Raw genomic sequence first — 18717 nt, 5'->3', positions numbered from 1 at the left:
AATGAAGCACATTTACCTCCTAGCAGAGAGGTGATGAACTCAAGATGTAGAATAAGACATACATTTTCAGAAATGGCCATTATGGGAATTTATTTTGCTTGACAATGCATATTTGTTACAAGTCAAAAATAAAAGGATGCATTTATAAATACCATGCAAATTTTTCCTCAGTGACCATAATAACAATAGCAGTTTACATTTACATACACACATATTTATGCTTCTGAGTTACAAAATGCCTTCACAAATATTACTTCATTTACTGTAAATATGATACTAACTATGCAAATACAGTCTGTACTGGTTTTAAGAACTATTGGTGAGTACCACGTTCCCTCAGGATGTTCTCCAGGGCTCTACGATGGGCTTTAAATGATGGGCAATCATTCAATAGTTGAAGGGGAGACAAGCAGAGCATTTAAGGCCCAAAAAGCTCAGAAGGAAAAGGCAGAGGTAGAAAGGTGTAGAAGATGGCAAAGAATCCAGTTTGGCTGGAGGACAGAATACTCTAAGGGGCATAAGAATTCATTAAGTGGACTCCATCATCAACTCAGATCCCCATGGAAACGGAATAAAAGGCAAAGAGAAAAGACGACTATATAAAATGATTTAGACCCACCTTTTCATTTTCCTTTGGCCTGATGCCTCATTTCCTTTAGGAGTGTCCTGATTTCTTTTGTCCCAAGGTCTTATATTTATTTTATGGCTACCATTTAGCTGTTCCCTTTCCCCACAGGAGAACCTGGCAATATACTTCTCCCTGCACCTGTTCTACTTATCCAGAAAGATAAGGTCCAAAGAACAAAGATGCTTTAATTAACCAAGTGGTTGGAGTCCTTGTCCCAGAGAGCTTTCCTCATACATGCTTCTCAGGCTTGTTACTTTTTGGAAAGCACATCATATAGCTTCAGGGTAGCCTGCAGGAATTTCCCCTGAGGAAGACCTTTGCTTAGAAATGGACAGACATTAAAGTTCAAGGATGCATTTATTACAGAAAAAATTAATTCCCATCTGAAAGCTGCTTCATAAATGAAGGCATTTTGACCCCACCCCTCTTCCAGTTCAATAATGACTCAGCTCCCTTTCAAAGCATTCCCTTTAATATGAATTCCCATCTTTGTCTGTGATGAGGGACAACAAGCCATCAAGGTTGAGTGAAGTTGGCAGCCCTATGTGGACAAACAGCATGAGGGTTTGATGGTCTAAGACTAGGACTTAGGAATTGTCCCTTCCCCCTCCTCCTTTTAAGCACTATCCTCAACTGACTCAATGAGATCCCTAGATAAGTGATTTTTCCCTCTCAATACACATATTTCCCATTTTTCCTCTTCTACAAAAGAGGGAACGAATAACCATACTAGCTCTTGGAAGGCAATGGATCAGAAATGACTAATAAAAATGACTGCCAATACAAAATGCTCAGTGAATGCTAAATAGACCTCAACAGCATTTTGTGAGGAAAGAGGCACTCTCTTTTACTGAGTTTCTACTCTAAGTACCCAAGTTATAAGTTATCATGGTATCTTAAGGGCTTGACTACTCTTAATGGGCTCATTTCAATTACCTGAGTGGTATTTCACATCTGCCTCTACTCCATCCATTTCAGAATGGATAGTTGAGACTTGGATTGGGAGGAGCTGCCCCATCTGTTCAGCTCATTAACATGATAAGAGTAGGGCTAGAACTTACAAATCCACCAATGGATTTTCACACTAAATATACAAGCTATCTAATGTAAGCTCTTTCAGGGCAGGAACTGTTTCATTTTCTGTCTTTGTATTCCCAGTGCCTAGCACAGTCCTTTGTACATAGTAAATGCTTACTGATTAATTAGAAAGTAATTGAGTGGTGATTTGGTGTTATATGAATGATTCTTTATATTGAATTCCTGGTGATAAAACTTTTAGAGTGATGTAGGATCCTTGTTAGTAGGAACAGGATGAATGCCACCATCATTCCCTATTCATTTATATTTCCTAGGTACATTTGACTCAGACTTTTAGTGGTGAGGTATCTATTTAAACTCAATGATCGGGTAACTTTGAGCATATCAGAGTTTACTTGTCCATATGCCAAGAAAAGTTAATAGCTCCTTAAAAGATTAAATTCAAGTAATTCTCTATACTACTATTGTGTGTCAGTCATTTTTTCATGCTGTACCACCTCTTTTTAGGCCTCCATTCATCCTAGTCTATTGACCTTTAGGATATAATGTAAGATAGAAGTTTTCATGTTGATACTTCAGTAGTTTTGATGGTTCTACCACTTTTTATTATTTATTTAAATCAATTATATTTAGTTGTTCTTATTCTTTGAGGTGATTTCAACAATAAACATGTATTATAAGCACCTAGTATGCTAATTTGTGCTCTGTTACCCAATGGTTGGACAAATCATTCAAATTCTCTCAGCCTTTGTTTGCTCATCTTTACAATTGCAATAATTACTGCCCTATTTATTGGACTGCCCAATTTGTAGTCAGTAAGATATGAGTTCAAATCTAACCTCAGACATTTACTCAGCTGTGTGATCTTAGACAACTCCCTTGTTTGTTTCAGTTTCCTCATCTGTAAAATGGGGAAAAAACAACTACTTCCCAGGATTGTTGTAGGATCAAATGAAATGATGTATGAAAGGTACATTTAGAAAGTATTAAATGTGATATAAATCTAAGAAAGTATTATTATATTAAGAAGTTAGCATTTTAAAATATAATAAATAGGGTTGTATTTTTTCTTTGTTGAGTGAATTCATAGGAAAGATCAATCCCAAGGAGGAGAGGTAGTATATATAGAAAAAACATGACATACAATAAAAAGATCAAATGCTTTCTCGTATCCAAGTTGTGCCATGAAGTTAAATCATAGTGATAAAAATACTAAGGAATCATCAAATGCCAGGGTCAGAGGTATTAGTCATTCAATCCATTAAACAATAAAACTTATTTTTAAAATGCTAATCAGCAGAGCTGTTAACCTCCACAAAGCAAGTTTAGTAAATTCCCATGATGCCAGAAAACAAGAAGATATAGTTGTGGTTATTCTCAATTCCTTTTTCCCCTGAGAGAAATGTATTGTCACATTCTCATAATAGGGGCCTCGAAAGTAGATCAACTTTCTAATAAAGAAATTAATTTTCCTTAACTATAATTCTTATCTCCTTCCCCCACTAGCATGCATATATGTGTATGTATGTTCACATGTTCTACATACAAGTAATACAGACACATACAGATATATAAACATATACATTTTCCTTTTTTTAATTTACAAAGGGTACTTTAGGGTGTGGGCTACATCTTTAAGACGTAATGAATATGTTTAAGTGTTACCAATGTATTTTCAGGAAGGTAACATGGTCTAGTAAACTGAAATGGTTTTAGAAGATCTAGGTCTCATTCCCAGATTTGCAAGGTGATTTGAACTCTTTTAATGGATCTTAACTTCATGATCTGTAAAATGGGGAAAGGTATGTAGATATCAGAAATGCCAAATAAAGTGATCTTTTATAATTTATCATCAATAAAACTTTTATAAACCAACTCTAAAAAACAGATGGAATAATTTTTCTACATGGAAGCAATAGGGTCAAAATGGTATGCAAAAGGAATCAGATTGATAACCCTAGTCTTTTGAGATCTATGTTTTTTCTCTTATGACTTATCATCATTGAAATTACCTTTTAAAAAAATTATGATGTACACTGGAAGTTTATCTAGTCACATGTTCCATCCCTTCCCAATCATTCTACAGTCAGGAAATTGCTTTCAAGCACTGGAAAGGAAAGTATGTTTTCCTGAAATTGAACCATTTGTGATCCTCATCCCAGTGCTTCTAAGGCCCACACTAAATAATTCCTCTTTCTCTGCCATTCTCACTCTTCAGAGATTTGTAGGTTGTTACCATGGCTTCCTCTTCATCACCACTTAGCTTTGCCATATATATTTAATTCTTTTTATCTTTCATCATAAATCAGTCCTTCCAACCCTTAAATCAGACTTGCTGATCTTCTCTAAACTATAGTAAGTTGAATTTTTCCAACTCATCTCCTGCAAGTTGTGTCATTTTTGAGAGCTTTAATTTATCCTCCCCCGCCCCCAAAAAATGGAGATGTTCACAGAGACTTGGGTATGTGAAAGGTAATGTTTGTGATATGATTGTTTCCCCAGAGCCAAAAAAATATCAAGAATATTAGAGTAAAGAATGATTCTTTCTCTGTTTGCTCTACCCTAAATCATTCAATTAGTATAAGAAGAAGAAGAAGAAGAAGTCATAGCCCCTTCTTCCCTAAGTCATACTCCTCCTGATATTAGGGAGAAACAACAATCCCTTCAAACCTTTACCAAAATGAAACAAAGATTGACTCACATTGTATTGTAGATATATTGTATATCTTGCTATATTGTAGATAAGCAAATTTTTGTCAAGGAGAAGGAAAAGAAAGAGAGCTGAGTTATCTCCCAAGAGAGAAAACAGGATGGAAGAATTAACATCACTCTATGCTTATCATTCGTTTTGCTCACCAGCAGTCTACTCCCTCCTCCCCCAAGTTATTGTTGTTTATAGTATACGGATTTGCTCAGAACCTTAAAAGTCACTTAGTCCAATTTCCCATTCAGAATAGAAATAGACTCTATGGGATTTTTGATAATTGACTATCTAGCTCCCACTTAATTCTTCCAATGATAGGTAACAGCATACCACCCATTATTAAATAGTTTTAGTTGTTAAAAACTAAAACCCTGCTCTCTAGTTTTGAACACATTTGCCTCCCAGCCAGCTTCTATTCATTCATCATAGGCTCAAGAGCTTGACAGAGTCTTGCAAATCATTTAAGCTAGAAATAGCAACCCAGATCTTCTCATGGCGTTACCCACGCCACTAGGCTTTCTCTTTCTCTCAGAATTACATTGAATAACTGTTATGCTGCACCAGTAACAGAAGGTGATTCCCATATGGCTTTTCATCATGTAAAAAATATAAAATGGGCTTTTAGAGAAATGATTAATAGAGACTTATAGCTTGTCTATCCCTCACATTCTCCTTACTCCTGTCCTTGGAAGGCCATTCCATACTTAGAGGAATATCATTTTCAGGCATCAGAAAGATTTCCCTGATGTACTTAGAGCACTGATCTCATTTACTGAATGCAAAGTTGTTCATCAAAGAAAAACTGATAACATGGCATGTTATTACAAGTCAAAATTTACAATCCTTCTTGGGAGTATTTGTTGCCCTTAGGGACTCATAGCTGGCCAAAATCACAATCCCCTTTAACTAGCTCTAATGTAGCTAGCTCAGATGTTCCTTGGCAGCCACTGCTTTGCCCTCTGCTCATGATATGAAACCTCCTTTTTGGAAGGGTTACTTTTTACAATGAGCCTTTGGACTCACTCAGATCCATAACTTCTTTGAGGAATGACCACAACAACAGTACTACCATGTTACTACTCCATCCCTAACATCAAAAAGTCCCATCAGAATAACTGGCAACTTCTATCACAGTTTACCAACAATCTACATTTAAGGAGCCAAGCTCTCCACATTGTACCAGTTTTCCTTGAGAAAAAAAATCAAATGCTTACTTTCACAGACAGCATGTTATTAAAATGCCTTTAATATAGATCAAATTTTAAATCAAGAGAATAGTCATATTCATATGAACACAATGAACAGCAAAATCAATTCAAGTTGCAAGATTTATGCATGATTTTCACATATGTATATTGACGGGACTACAACTCTGCAGGCTGATCCAGACATGAAATGTGATGCAACAGCCTAATGATTGCTTTTTCATCTCTGAAATAGCCACTGAGAATTCTGAGAAGCCATGGTAAGCTTCTCTGAAGTCTTTTATGTAAAGGAAATTTGATAGGTAGGATGGTGGAGCTCCTATACCACCAACTACTTTAGAGGAAGGCAATGTGATGAAAAATTCAACCTGTTCCAAGCAACAAAATGAATCTCAAGGGGAATGGTGGTTAAGTGGACAGAAGCACTATTCAATAAGGCAACCCATCTATCCACAGGTCAAGCAAAGCTCATTCAGTTACAGTTAGTGTCTTTTTCAATCTCATCAATAATCATTTGATCTCTATCTTGCTGAAAAACTCTTGGCCAAAATTTCTGGCCACTAAAGTGCTCCTTTCTGAAAGCAACCCCTGCTGGCTATGTCAAATGATGCAGAAAGGTTTGGTCCTGCTGCCAAGTGGACCATGGTGCAGGAGGACTTAGGATATTTAGAAAATTTTTTGCCGTGATGCAAGCCAAAAATCAGTTCTGGGACTTATCTATATCCCTTTGAGACAATGAACATAAGAATACCCCTTCCCTATCAATTCAAAGCAAAATGTATTTCTTAAGTATATTCCCTACATCTATATGTATGACTAAGAAACATTACTTATATCTGCAATGTATATACATATCAATTTGAAACACATTTATGTATGTAAAGAGGATAACTCATGCCTAAGACCTAATATTCTCTGATGACACCTAATATAAGGTATGCCAGGGCTTGCAGGAATTATATGATTGGTTGAAAAAAAATGTCCTGGTGTCCAGAAGCAAGACAAGTATAAATGAAAATGGAGAAAATTTCAATTTCCTCCTCAAATCAGTAGAGCTATTCATTATAATGATCATACATAAAATGATTAAGTAAACAAATGCATTTCATAATAATAAATAATACCAACAATAACAACAAAAATTAAATCCAACATTTCATTATGAAAGTATCAAGGATAAAAAGATAATTTCTCCCATATCAACCCTTCTGCTGCCAGAAAAGATATAGTCTAGCCATACTTCTCAAACCCTAACCCTTTCCCCAATCCTATCCTACCCCACCCCCAGCTTGGATGAGCTCAACATCAGATAACAAAGAAGCTACACTAAGCCCCAATGCCCTGAGCAGTCAAGCTGAAATATGCATCCAAACTGTTTTCTCCAGGAGAGGGGCATGCTAGTACTGCTTTTCTATGTAGTGACAAGAAAGTATTTATCTGCTAACCCCAGCTTCTAAATTTGCCTGCTGTTCTGGATGTAGAGGGAGTGTGTGTGTGTGTGTGTGTGTGTGTGTGTGTGTGTGTGTTTGAGAGAATAGAGGAGGGGTCATCTGAGCATACTTGTTGCTACACAATAGGTCTTCCTTCCCCATTCCTTCAGTTCAGTTAATGAAGAGCATTTTTAACCAGCAGAGCATTTGAATTTCATATAGTCCTGAAGAGGCAGATAATCAAAAGAACTAGATTTGTTTAATTGAATTAGCATAGGTTCCTTAGAGATGATTTTTACAGCGTGTTTATTTTTCTTTATATATTTCATTTTATTCAAACTTACACAACACCCAGCCAAATTCACTTGTTCTAGTGAATGGATACTCTGAGAAGAATAAGAAGGTGGATCATTCCCCCTCTAAATACAACCCTGAATAAAACTGGTTAGGAGATAAAAGACTGTCAGCATTGCAGGAGTCCCCAGAAGAAAAAATCTGCAGTGTTGAGGCCTGCCAGGTTATGCCACTGAGTGTTGTTGCAGATAATTTTCAGAAATTGGGGATAAGGAGAACAAGAGCAAAAAATAGGGAGCTAACGTTCTCTCTTACCTACAACTCAAGAAAGGCAATTATCCTCCCCAATCCCCATGCCTTTTGGTGTTCTCTAACTCCTCTGAGGACCTTAGAAGGGCTCTGGGAAGTTGAGAGGAGAGGGAGTTGAATCACAAGGAGGAAAAAGGATAAATCTACAGAAGCAAGACAGATCCCACTATGTCACTTGTGTTTTTAAGGAGAGAAAAGTGCCAACAGCAATAATAACAACTCCTTCCCTGAGATATTTTAAAGCATTTTCTATATCACTGGTTTTTGTTATAGGGAGCACAACGGCTTATGGTGAGAAGGTGGATGGCTGAAGAAGAGGCCGAGAACAAGTTCTAAACGTTCCTTTGAAGATGAGGATTAAGTCTCTATCTTTAAGAGAAAAAAATTATTTCTACCTTCCAGTAGGGGGTGGGCGAGAAGGGAAGAGCTTCCCAGTTATACTTCTAATCCAGTGTATCCCACACTGAAAGATTATTGCAGTGCTCCGCTAGCTCCCGAGAGTAGGAAACTTTTCTAGAAGCCTTGGTGCCACAGGGGAAGGTTCCCAGGAAGTTGCCACCTTCAGGAGGAGTAAAGGAAAGAAATTCTGTCTGGGCATTCGCGCTTAGGAAGTAGAAGAAAGAAAGGCGGTTAAGAACTAAATGCTTTGGATCTGGAAATTTGGAGGGGGGGGGAAGGGAAGTGTCAATCACAAATAAGAATAAAAGCAAAAAATAAAGTGATAGAACATGCAGACAGGGACAGCTCACCCTTCCTTATGATTTGGAAAAATAGACGAGGCTGGGAGGCTCTGATTGCTGCAGACAGTCTTATTTCTCTGCCTGGCAAAGAGTCCTTCTTCTCTGGCATCAAACGGATTCTCAGCCGTCCTTCGCCGTGGCGAACCCACCAACTGAACATTTCGGTGAGGTTAAACTCTAACATTCCTGCCGTGGCCACAGCCGCCTGCTCCGGAGGACTGGTGGCGGACCCTGTGCAGCCCTCTAAGATTGCCTCCTCGCCAACTTCCAGCACCAGCTGCTTGGCCCTGCGGAGCTTCCTCACAGAACCACCCTTCAGGACCTTGGACAGCACTCGTCCTCCAGGTGGTAGCGGGGGTAGAACAGCAGTCCTGGGTACACCCGGACGCCTCAGAAGCAGCAGCAGCAAGGGTGAGCAGTCCAGTGCCAGAGAACTACGCGCCTCGGGTAGGCTGTCTCCTGGTGCCGATGGAAGCAACAGTAGCAGGTCCCGGGCATAGATCCTGAATAGCGAGGGCACAATGAAGTCCACAGCTAGGCTCTTCCTCTGGAGTCGGGAATAGCTAAGTGGCTCGCGCTGCTGCTGGGTCTGCCGCTGCTGTCGGGGCTGCTGCTGTTGGGGTTGGGGCTGTTCCGTCGCGGGGGAACTGGCGGAGTGGAAGCCAAAAGGGTCCAAGCCCAGCGAGCAAGGGATTGAAACCAGCAATACTAACAGCAGAGGTGGCAGCACCGCTGAAGGAAACATTTTAGGTGTTCGCATTTTGTCCCAGACTGAGAGGAAGGCAAAAAGAGGGATCGGGGAGAACAGCCAAATATTTTTCACTGGATTCTACGGCGCTTTTCACCTGCCCACCCTCCAAAACCCACCCCAAGCACTAGGAGAGAGAGCAGCCTCTGAGGTCCGTGATGCTCTCCTTCCGCTGGAACTGTGAGCTCAGTCACTCCTGGATGCTTTTGATGCCCCTACCAAGGATGCGATCACAAGCTGAGGGAGAGTGGGAGGGAGAGCTTTTAGGGAAGGGGAGGGAGCGTGAGCGCAGGAAGGAGCGCAGAAATCCGTCCTGGTGCTTTGAACTCGCCAGCTGGGACCCCTTCACCTCTCTCCTCCACGGAGCGCTCCTCTCCCACAACAACAGGGCTTCTGTTCGAAACCTCTAGCAGCAGAGACAGAAAGAGGAGGAAAAAAGTCTTGGTGGAAGAGTAGAGAGGGATTTGGAGGCAATTTTCCCTCTCCTGATCCCCTTGAATTCTTTGCAACTTTCAATCCAGAGAATGGTAGGTTTTAGGATGGAGATTCTCTCTATCCAGGGAACCTCCTATATTTTTTTTTAGCTTCTTTGGTTCGCTTATCCGACCACTCAGGGAGCTGGCTTCGGGGTACAGGAGGAAAGACCAAGCTAGGGAATCGAAGGGGACTGCCTTTTTTTCCTGTCAGCTCCTTTTTATCCGCCGTCGCAAGGTTTAACCCTCTGGGTTTTCCTGGGAGCAAAACTTCCAGGGTCCGGGTGGATGCTTCGGAGAGAGCCCTTCAGCTCACAACGCAAAGCAAAGGCTCCCTCCCTGGTCACTGCATCCTGCCTTTACTCACTAAGTTTTCCCCTTCTTCCTCGTTCTACTACATGTTAGGCTCCTCGGAGTTTCTAAGAACGAATGCAGCGACCAGTGAGTGCAAACAGCTGAAGGTATTCGGCGTCTGGGAGCCCGAAATGTCCCCCGTTGCCTTCTTCCTCTCCCGCTTCTCCCTCCCCACCCAGCTTCTCTTCCCCACCCCCCAGACCACCCCTCACGCCCCTAGATCGTTTTGGCTGTCCAGGAGGCGTCTCACTGCTCCGCGGCTCCGCGAGAAGCGGCGGTGCAGGAGGTGGCAGCTGCTCCTGCCTGCCGCTGCCGCCCCTGGGAGCCGCTGGATCGCATCTGCCCGTTCCGACAGCCACTTGCAGATGGCAGTGAGCGGGATCTGGGAGAAAGGGGGCGGGAGAAAGATGGAGGGGCGGGGGTCCGACAGGCTCCAACTGCCCGCCACAACCCAGGCACGCAACGAAACGCTAGCGTCACGCCCGGGCCCTGTTCCCGTCAGCCAATGAGGTGGCGAGAACAGCTGATATGCAAAGCAGATCCAGGACTGGGCGGCAGCGAACATTTTCATTGAGAAAAGCTGCAGGCCCGCCCAGTACACCGCGGTCCCCCGCCTCCCCAGCCTCCTTCTCTGCTCAATTTCACTGATGTGTGAACAGTCAGATTCAGTGTTTTAAGCAAATGAGAACACTCGAAGTGGAATACACAATCAGGCACTCTTCCTAATTATGCACTGAGAGATTAAGTGGATCAGACTTAAAGAAAGCTAGTTTCTGAATAAAAACCGAAAGGGGGCTGCAGGATTTGTCAATGATGAGCTTTCTGGCTTGCAAGCCCAAAACAGGATCTGTATGGGACTCGTTCATCATTTTAATGGATCCTTCTGATCTTATTTCTGGGAACCCAATGTGTCCTCAGACATAAGCCTATCCCAAGAGGGGGGGGGGGAGGGAAGGGGAGAGGAGACGGGAGAGAAGTAGGGGACTGGAAAGAGTATTAGATTTGGAGACAAAAGATGCTGCTCCATGATTTCCTTAGATGTAAGAATGAGGAAATTGAACAAATGATTTATAAGGTTTTTGAGTTTGGAATACTGCAAAGTTGATGGTATAAATAGATTAACAAGCCAGAAAAAGTTATTACTCCGCTAAAATATTCAAATTATCATCATTCTGTGGGAAATAGCAAAGATAGAATCATCTAAATTTCTAGTTTGGGACAAAATAGATTACGATTAAGTTCAACTGTACTGATTCTCAAGAAAAATATTTCTCCAGAATTCCCCCCTCTCCCCGGAATTAATGCGTCCTAAATATATGCCCTTTTCACAGGACTCTTCCTGAAAAGTATTTCTCTATTTATTTTTGCTATCTGGATAATTGAAATTTAGTTTTATATTTTTTTAAAAAGTCAACAGTATTTGAACACACACAAAAATGGAAAATAATTGAAAAGCACAATAGCCTAAATAATCATTTTAACAATATAAATCAAGGCAGCATTTTTCTTCATAACCAAAATTTAATAAGCCAACTTTAAAAATCAACCTGTTCTAAACAACCTTAAAATAAATAGAGGTCATCACTCTTTACTATTAATTTCACATTGAATATTGTTTTTGAGTGGCTCTTTTCAAGAGTAAAGTCAAAGACTAAAGACAAAGAAAAATATATAACAAAAATTTAAGTGAGTCAGGAATTGAATCTATCTGTCAGTATTTTCATTTGGCTTTTAAAATGAGACAGTTCAGAAATCTCTGCTTCAATTAACTTATATGCAAAATGGAACTTCTTACTACTCCCTTCCTGTCCCTGCCCCTATAAGCTTTCTTCTTCCCAACACAAAGTAGGACAGTATTATTATTTTTTTTAAGGAGGGAGTAATCAAGGAATGGATTTATTCAAAACAAATCCCTTGACCATCTTCTGGCCAACAGCTGCCTTTATGATAAAAGAAGGTACAAGATACCCATAAGTGGAATTGGCTTGGGGTGCCTCTAATTGGTAGCACACTTGATTAAATTAGACATTCTCTCCCAGGATTTCAGAATGACCATACTTACTTTGTTAGTCTAATGGGGGAGGGTGAATTAGAGAAAAGGTAAGACAAGGAGAAGAAGAAAGGGCTAAAAATTAAGTGGAAAAAACAAGTCCCTATTGTGGGGGAAAAGAGTTGTTTTCAGTAAAGCAAAATAGAACATAGATTTTATAACTAATTAACTTACCCAGTGTCACACATGGATTGATACCCAGATTCTCAGTTCCATGTCCAGATCTTGGCCAACTATGCCTATAAAACTAAACAATCTTCTCTGCCCTACCAGTCATGTTTTATTTCTCTAAAGCAAAGAGGAGATGAAAGAAAACCTCTGTCTTTGGAAATTAAGAGGAAATGTATGTCTTCCCTGCTCCTGCATCCATTTACACTTATTTTCAAAGTGTATTTGCTTCTAGGTGTCAGCACTCTATCTGGGAGCACCTCCCCAAGGATGAAGATGCTTCTAATCCAAACACATTAATATTCCTGAGGAGATCTCAGTAAACTAACCATCATGTTAAGTAAGTGACCACTAGGGGGCTGCAGAGACTTGATCCTTCACTCATCCTGTGTGCCCAGATCCCTCCTACCATGTTGCATTCATGCCTTTGAACAATTAATATTATATATTTGATTTATCTAATGTAGGTCAGGGGTTCTTAATTTTAAACTCATTTTAAAAAACATATTTAATAATTTTTAAGTGTTTTGTGATCTTATTTTACTTTATGCATTTAACAACATTTTGGGATAGGGGAGTTCCATATGCTCCCCAAAAGTTCCATGACACAAAAAGGGTTAAAAATTTCTGTTCTAATTTAGCTCAAATTATTATCTAATGTTTAATTAACCTTAAGCCCCACCTCCTCCTCAGGCAGAAAAATATAATTATCTCTGCCCTCTAGAGACTAGATCAAATGGCATGCATTTGCCTTTTGAGAAGAGGATTTGGAGAGGATACATCTATTTTCTCACTACTAAAGCCCTGTTCTTGACAACTGAGAAAACAGATAAAGAGAATGACAATATGTCCTAAACCTAATAAAAGGAAGAGGTAAGAGAGCAACATATTAGATCTCCATCTCCAGGAATCTGAACTTACCCTTTCAGAGAAAAAGTGATAGTTCATGGATCTGGAGTCACTAATTATTGAAGACACATTTTAACTTGTGATTTAGGAGAAGAGAGTGTAATATAAAGAAAGAAGGGGACAAAAGAGGAAATGAAAAGAAAAGGGAAGGGAAAGGAAGAGAAGGTAAAGAAAAGAGAAAAAGGAAAGAAAGGAAAAGAATAAAAGGAAAGGAAGGGAAGGAAATGAAAGGGAAGGGAAGGGAAAGAAAGGGAAGAAAAGGGAAGGAAAGGAAAAATGTCAATACAAGAGATATAGTTCTACCCATCTTAATCATCAATTGATAAAATATTCTATGGAAGCTACCTTTAACAAGTGACAATGCTTCTTTGATTTAGTTATAGAATCACTCAATTACTGACATATATGAAAACAAGATTGTCTGAGAGTAATGGATCTCTTTGATTAGACCAGAAAGATAAATCTTGATTGACTAGCCAAACAAACCAATCAGCTTATATCACAGAGGAAGTCGAGAATCAGTGGTCTAACTACTCTAGGGGTCAGAGATTTTAGTTCCCAAGTTGAGAGTTTCAGGTGGAGTCAAGCCAGGAAGTCATTCAGAGGAAAAAAAGAATTTTTTTCTCTTCTCCCTAGATAAGTTCTTCTGGTCATGTGACAATACAACAAGAATAGAGAAAAAACAATTTTAAAATTATTAACTTGTTACTATGTACCAGGCACATTAGAAAATAATAATATTCCCTACCTTCCAGGAATATTCTAAAAGAGAAAGACAATACATACAGTAGGGTCAGGACTAGGGAGAAGAGTTTTGTGCTTGAAAGAAAGAAAATGGGAGATGGGATGGGTAAGTAGATGGTAGGAAGTATAGGAAACTGAAATATTGTCCAGGATCTAAGCATAACTAGAAGATTTAATGAGAAAGACTAAAAACAAACACAGATACAAAGAGATACAAGAATATACAAAAAGGAGGAAGCAGATTCAGAGGAAGTAGACCCTCGATTCACCTAAGAGAGTACCAGATATGGACTCTAGAAAGACACCAATTCTTAAAACCCAACAGAGAACTACACCCAAGAGAAATTACATGAGCACACCTTAAAGGGAAGAAATAGACTCCTAGTTTTAGGATTCTCAAGATGCCCCTTTGCCACATATGTCCTTTACATACATACCTTGCTACCTTTATTGTTTAAGTATGAGACCACTCTTCCCAGAATACTTGTGTGTGCCAGGGAGAGAGTGTATCCTGAGCTTTTGAGGAAAGTTGTCTACAAACTATTCGCACTATATCACATAAATAAATTCTATTGACTAAAGCTATTTGAGACTTTCCCTTAAATGAGCAACAGAGTTCCTTCTAGAACCCTAGCTGTCCTTTGAGGATCAGGCTACCAGTGAGAATATTTTGGGAGTTAGCTCAAAAGAAAGTACTATACTGCTAACAATTGCTATCTATTTCTTTCCTACAGAGGTATTTTTAAAAGATAAAAGAACTAATATTCCCTTACTCTGTTCCCAAGTGAAAATGGTATCTCTTTCAAAAAATAATCCTTGAAATACTACAACTTTTTTCTCTATGCCTTTGCAGAGATTTTCCCACCATGGTTAAATGTATTTCTTCCTAGATCTTCAGTTTCCTCATTGACAAAGTAAGAACTTGGACTAAAAGGTCTCTTTCTGTTTCTGTGTGTTTCTCCTCTCTTTCTCTAATATATATATATATACACACACATATACATATATACATGTATTATGTATCATATAAAAGATATATGCATGGTTAGATATATATTCTATAATTCATGTATCCTATAATCCATATGTGTATATATCACATGTATTAAATCTACATTATATATATACACAAATCTTATATTTCACATATAAGTTTTATAATTATATATCCTCTATATATCCTGTAATCCATATTTTGTATAAATATATATCATATGTTTTACATATAATACAAATCTATAATCTATTTTACATTATACACCTTATAATCCATGTTTAATATATAGTGTATATATACACATTACAATCCATATATTTCTCCTACAATTTATATCTATCTATCCTATATTTCATATATGTCTTACAATCTACCTTATATGTGTGTACATATATATGCATATATATATATGTTTCATAATCCTTTTCCTCTTAGAATCCCTAGTTTCCTTAAAGCCCACTCCAAAAATTACTTTGTAATCACTTCATACATACTTAGTTTCCCTTTTATAGAATATAACATCCCTGAGAGCAGGGACTGCTTTGTTTTTGTCTTTCTAGTCCAAGGATCTAGCACAGTGCCTTGTGTATAGTAGAGACTTGATATATTCATATTGATTCATTTCTTGTGCCAGGCCCTCTTGTTACTATTTGTTACTATTTAGATGTTTCAATCATAACTGACTCTTTATGACATCTTTTAGGAGGTAATTATTGGCAAAGATATTAGAATGACTTGCCATTTCCTTCTGCAACTCATTTTACAGGTGAGAAAACTGAGGCAAAAAGGGTTAAGTGTCTTGTCCAGGGTCACACAAGTAGTAAGAATCTTGAGGCCAAATTGGAACTCAGATCTTCTTGACTTCAGGCCCAGTAGTCTATCTACTGAGCCACCTGGCTACCCTAAGCCACAATTGGGGTAGAGGGAAGATTGGACCTGTTATTTTATGGTTTAATTTCTACTTGATGTAACTTTCTCTGCTAATGTAAATCTGTAAATATTCACTTTAGACAGTTGTCTAGTGTACAAAAATGTTAAGCGATTTTCCCAGGATTTCACTGGCAATGTGCCTTATCCTGCCAGGTGATTTTCAGGATTTTCATAAGACAATTAAAATAGAAAGACACTTAAAATTAATTTGTCTTTTTTTCCATATAAACACACCTACTTCCTTCAAATAGGCCTCTATGTGTCATTAATTCAAAGCTCTTTCTAGTTTCCAGACAATACACAGATTATCCATATCTTTCTTAAACAATGGCAATCACACCTGATTATAAAATTCTAGGAGAGGTCTGTTAGGGTCAGAATACAGGAGAATTGAAACTCTTAGTCTCTGAGCATATACACATTCACTATCATTCTATTTAATGCATTACATTGGCAGCATACTTTCCAAGGATGTATACATTGATAATGAGGTTGACATACACATTGCCAGATCTAGCTGTATTTGAGAGACTCTAAAGAAAAAGTGTAGGAGAAAAGAGGCATTAGATTGACTACCAAATTGGAAGTCTACAGAGCCATTATGCTGATCTCATTGTTGTATGCCTGTGAAACCTGGACAGTATGCAGCACCATGCCAGGAAACTGAATTACTTCTATTTAAATTGCCTTAGGAAGTCGATGAAGATCACCTGGGCAGGATAAGGCACTGAGGTCCTTTCTCAAACCAAACTGCCAAACATTTAAACTCTATTGCAGAGAACACAACTCCATTGGGGTGGCCACATTATTCAAATCCAAATGTATACTTGTCAAAAAAGACTATTTTCTGAAGAACTCACACAAGGCAAGTGCTCACATGGTGGTCATAAAAACTGATACAGGGACACTCTCAAAATCTCTTTAAAGAGTTTTGGAATTGATTATGGGACATAGGACTGCATAGCATGGCATGCCCTAATCAGAAAAGGTGCTGTGCTCTATGAGCAAGGCCAAATTGAAGTAACTCAAAAGAAATGCAAGATGTGCACATTTAGAAAATACACATCAAATGTTCACATGGACAATTTGATCTGACCTGTGGTAGAGCATTCTGAGCTCATATTGGTATGATCAGACAGTTGGACACAATGTAACTTGACTCTAACATAGTGATATCATTTTGGCTCTCTTCAAGGATGAAGGACAACAATAAGCTTTAATGAATTACAATGGCAGAGAGGTGGCCCTGGGCTCTCAAAATTCTGGTTTTGCTTTCATTCTAACTCTTGCTGCCATTATCTAAGGAAACAATCCTTATAGAGAAGAATCCATCATCCCCACCAGATGCTAACTTACCTCTACATATTTGGCAGACAAACTACCCTAGATGAAATCATAAGGTATCCTGAGATAGATATGAAGTACAATAAATGCCAAGCAATGAAATTCTGCCATTATCTCCACTCAGACTTTGGCCAAGACAGCCTAGAACCCAGAGTCCAAGAGCAACATCCTTACCCTGGACCATCAATTTTGCTTCCAAACCAGCCCCTAAAGTCATAATCTAAAGAAACAGTTCCTATAAATAAGGGGAATGTCACCTCAACTACTACAAATACCAACCACTGATTACCACCAATGAGCAAATAAACACAAGGAATCTGGAGAATAGCTACACTCCTCATCCCAGCCACAGACTACTACTCTTGTTTGTTGTACAGACCCTGAAGAAATGGCAAACCCTGGAAAGTTACCTGCCAACTGCTTTCAAAGGAGTTTCAATCACTATCTCCTAGGAGTTTCAGCTTGTAAATATCAGGTTAAGAAAGTTCATGCCACTCAAATCCTTGGCACTGTCAAATAATTAAACATGAGAAACCAACATGGTTTTATCAGATAAAATGACATTAAAGAAGATATACTTCTTGAGTGATTGTTGATAAATAGTTAATGCTTATTGATTGATCATTCAGCCAAGGAAAGAGGCATTTGGCAATAAATTTACAGTGCTGGACTTTACCTCTAAGACTTTACAAATTCCAAAACTGCCTCCTATTTATAGCATCAGAGACTTAGAGCTAGAAGGAAACTCACAAACAACCTAATTCTCTCACACTTTGCAAATGGAGAAAAACATTGAGGGCCAGAGAAGTTAAAGAGTGGAAAAGACAAGATGGTGGAAGAGAGGCAGCAATGTAGTTGAACTCTCAAACTGTTCCCTTCCAAACAACTTTAAAATAATTCATTGAATCAAATCTGGAGCATCAGAACCAAAAAAAGGTCAAGGTAAAATATTTTTCCCAGCTTAACACAATTTAGAGGGTCAGCCAAATAGGTCTGTAATTTCAGGGCAAGGGGTGATGTTGAATATAAACAATAGTAGCAACAGTAGAAGTGGACATGGCTAAATCAGCAGCAAGAGTAGCAGCTCTAGGAGCTCTTGTCTCAGAGATGATAAGGAATCAGATAACTGTTCAGAAAGAGATTACACAGGGGACTCTTTGCTGGCACTGGCTAATAACTCTATTGCCCATATGAAGTTCTGAGTTGTAGTACCAAGATGGAGAGAAGCACATGTGCTTAGTCAAAAAAGATGGTCACAGGTCTAAGATAGAGAGGAACATCAGCAGCTGTAGGATACCAGACCTGGTCATAGCTCTAGAGCCAAGAGGAGTGTCAGTATTTTATGGCTTCATGGTAGTAGAAGCCCTTCTTGGATAAATCAAAGTGAAGACCAAGAAAATAGTAACCACACCTCTCCTTGAGTTATACCACCTTGGAGATACCAAAAACTTGCAGACTCCCAGAACTACCTCTGAAAACAGCAGTCCCTATCCCCCCAAAAACCTGAAGTTCAAGATAATGCTTCCCCATTTCCAGGTGAGTGGAACCCAACTTTACCATAACGTTCAAAATTAAGAAATAGGCTGAGAAAATTAACAAATAGCCAAAAAAAAAAAAAAAAGGAAAAGGAAAAGGAAAAGGAAAAAACAAAA

The 18717-nt window shown here is 38.9% G+C and overlaps 1 protein-coding gene across 1 annotated transcript in view; it reads right to left on the bottom strand.

Annotated features, from left to right (window-relative positions):
* The window catches only part of ALK (ALK receptor tyrosine kinase), a 1046930-nt gene extending 1037586 nt beyond the window's left edge, over nucleotides 1-9344 (bottom strand). Inside the window, exon 1 of the mRNA XM_051976205.1 lies at nucleotides 8351-9344. Within this exon, the coding sequence (XP_051832165.1) occupies nucleotides 8351-9108 (758 nt within the window). The 5' untranslated portion in view covers nucleotides 9109-9344. The remainder of the gene's footprint in view (nucleotides 1-8350) is intronic.
* Nucleotides 9345-18717: the final 9373 nt, after the last annotated feature.

Source organism: Antechinus flavipes, chromosome 2, assembly GCF_016432865.1.
Source record: "Antechinus flavipes isolate AdamAnt ecotype Samford, QLD, Australia chromosome 2, AdamAnt_v2, whole genome shotgun sequence".
In the NCBI taxonomy this organism is placed as follows: Eukaryota; Metazoa; Chordata; class Mammalia; order Dasyuromorphia; family Dasyuridae; genus Antechinus; species Antechinus flavipes.
Note: the sequence above shows the minus strand (reverse complement) of the source record. Positions and strands in the feature narration are given on the sequence as shown.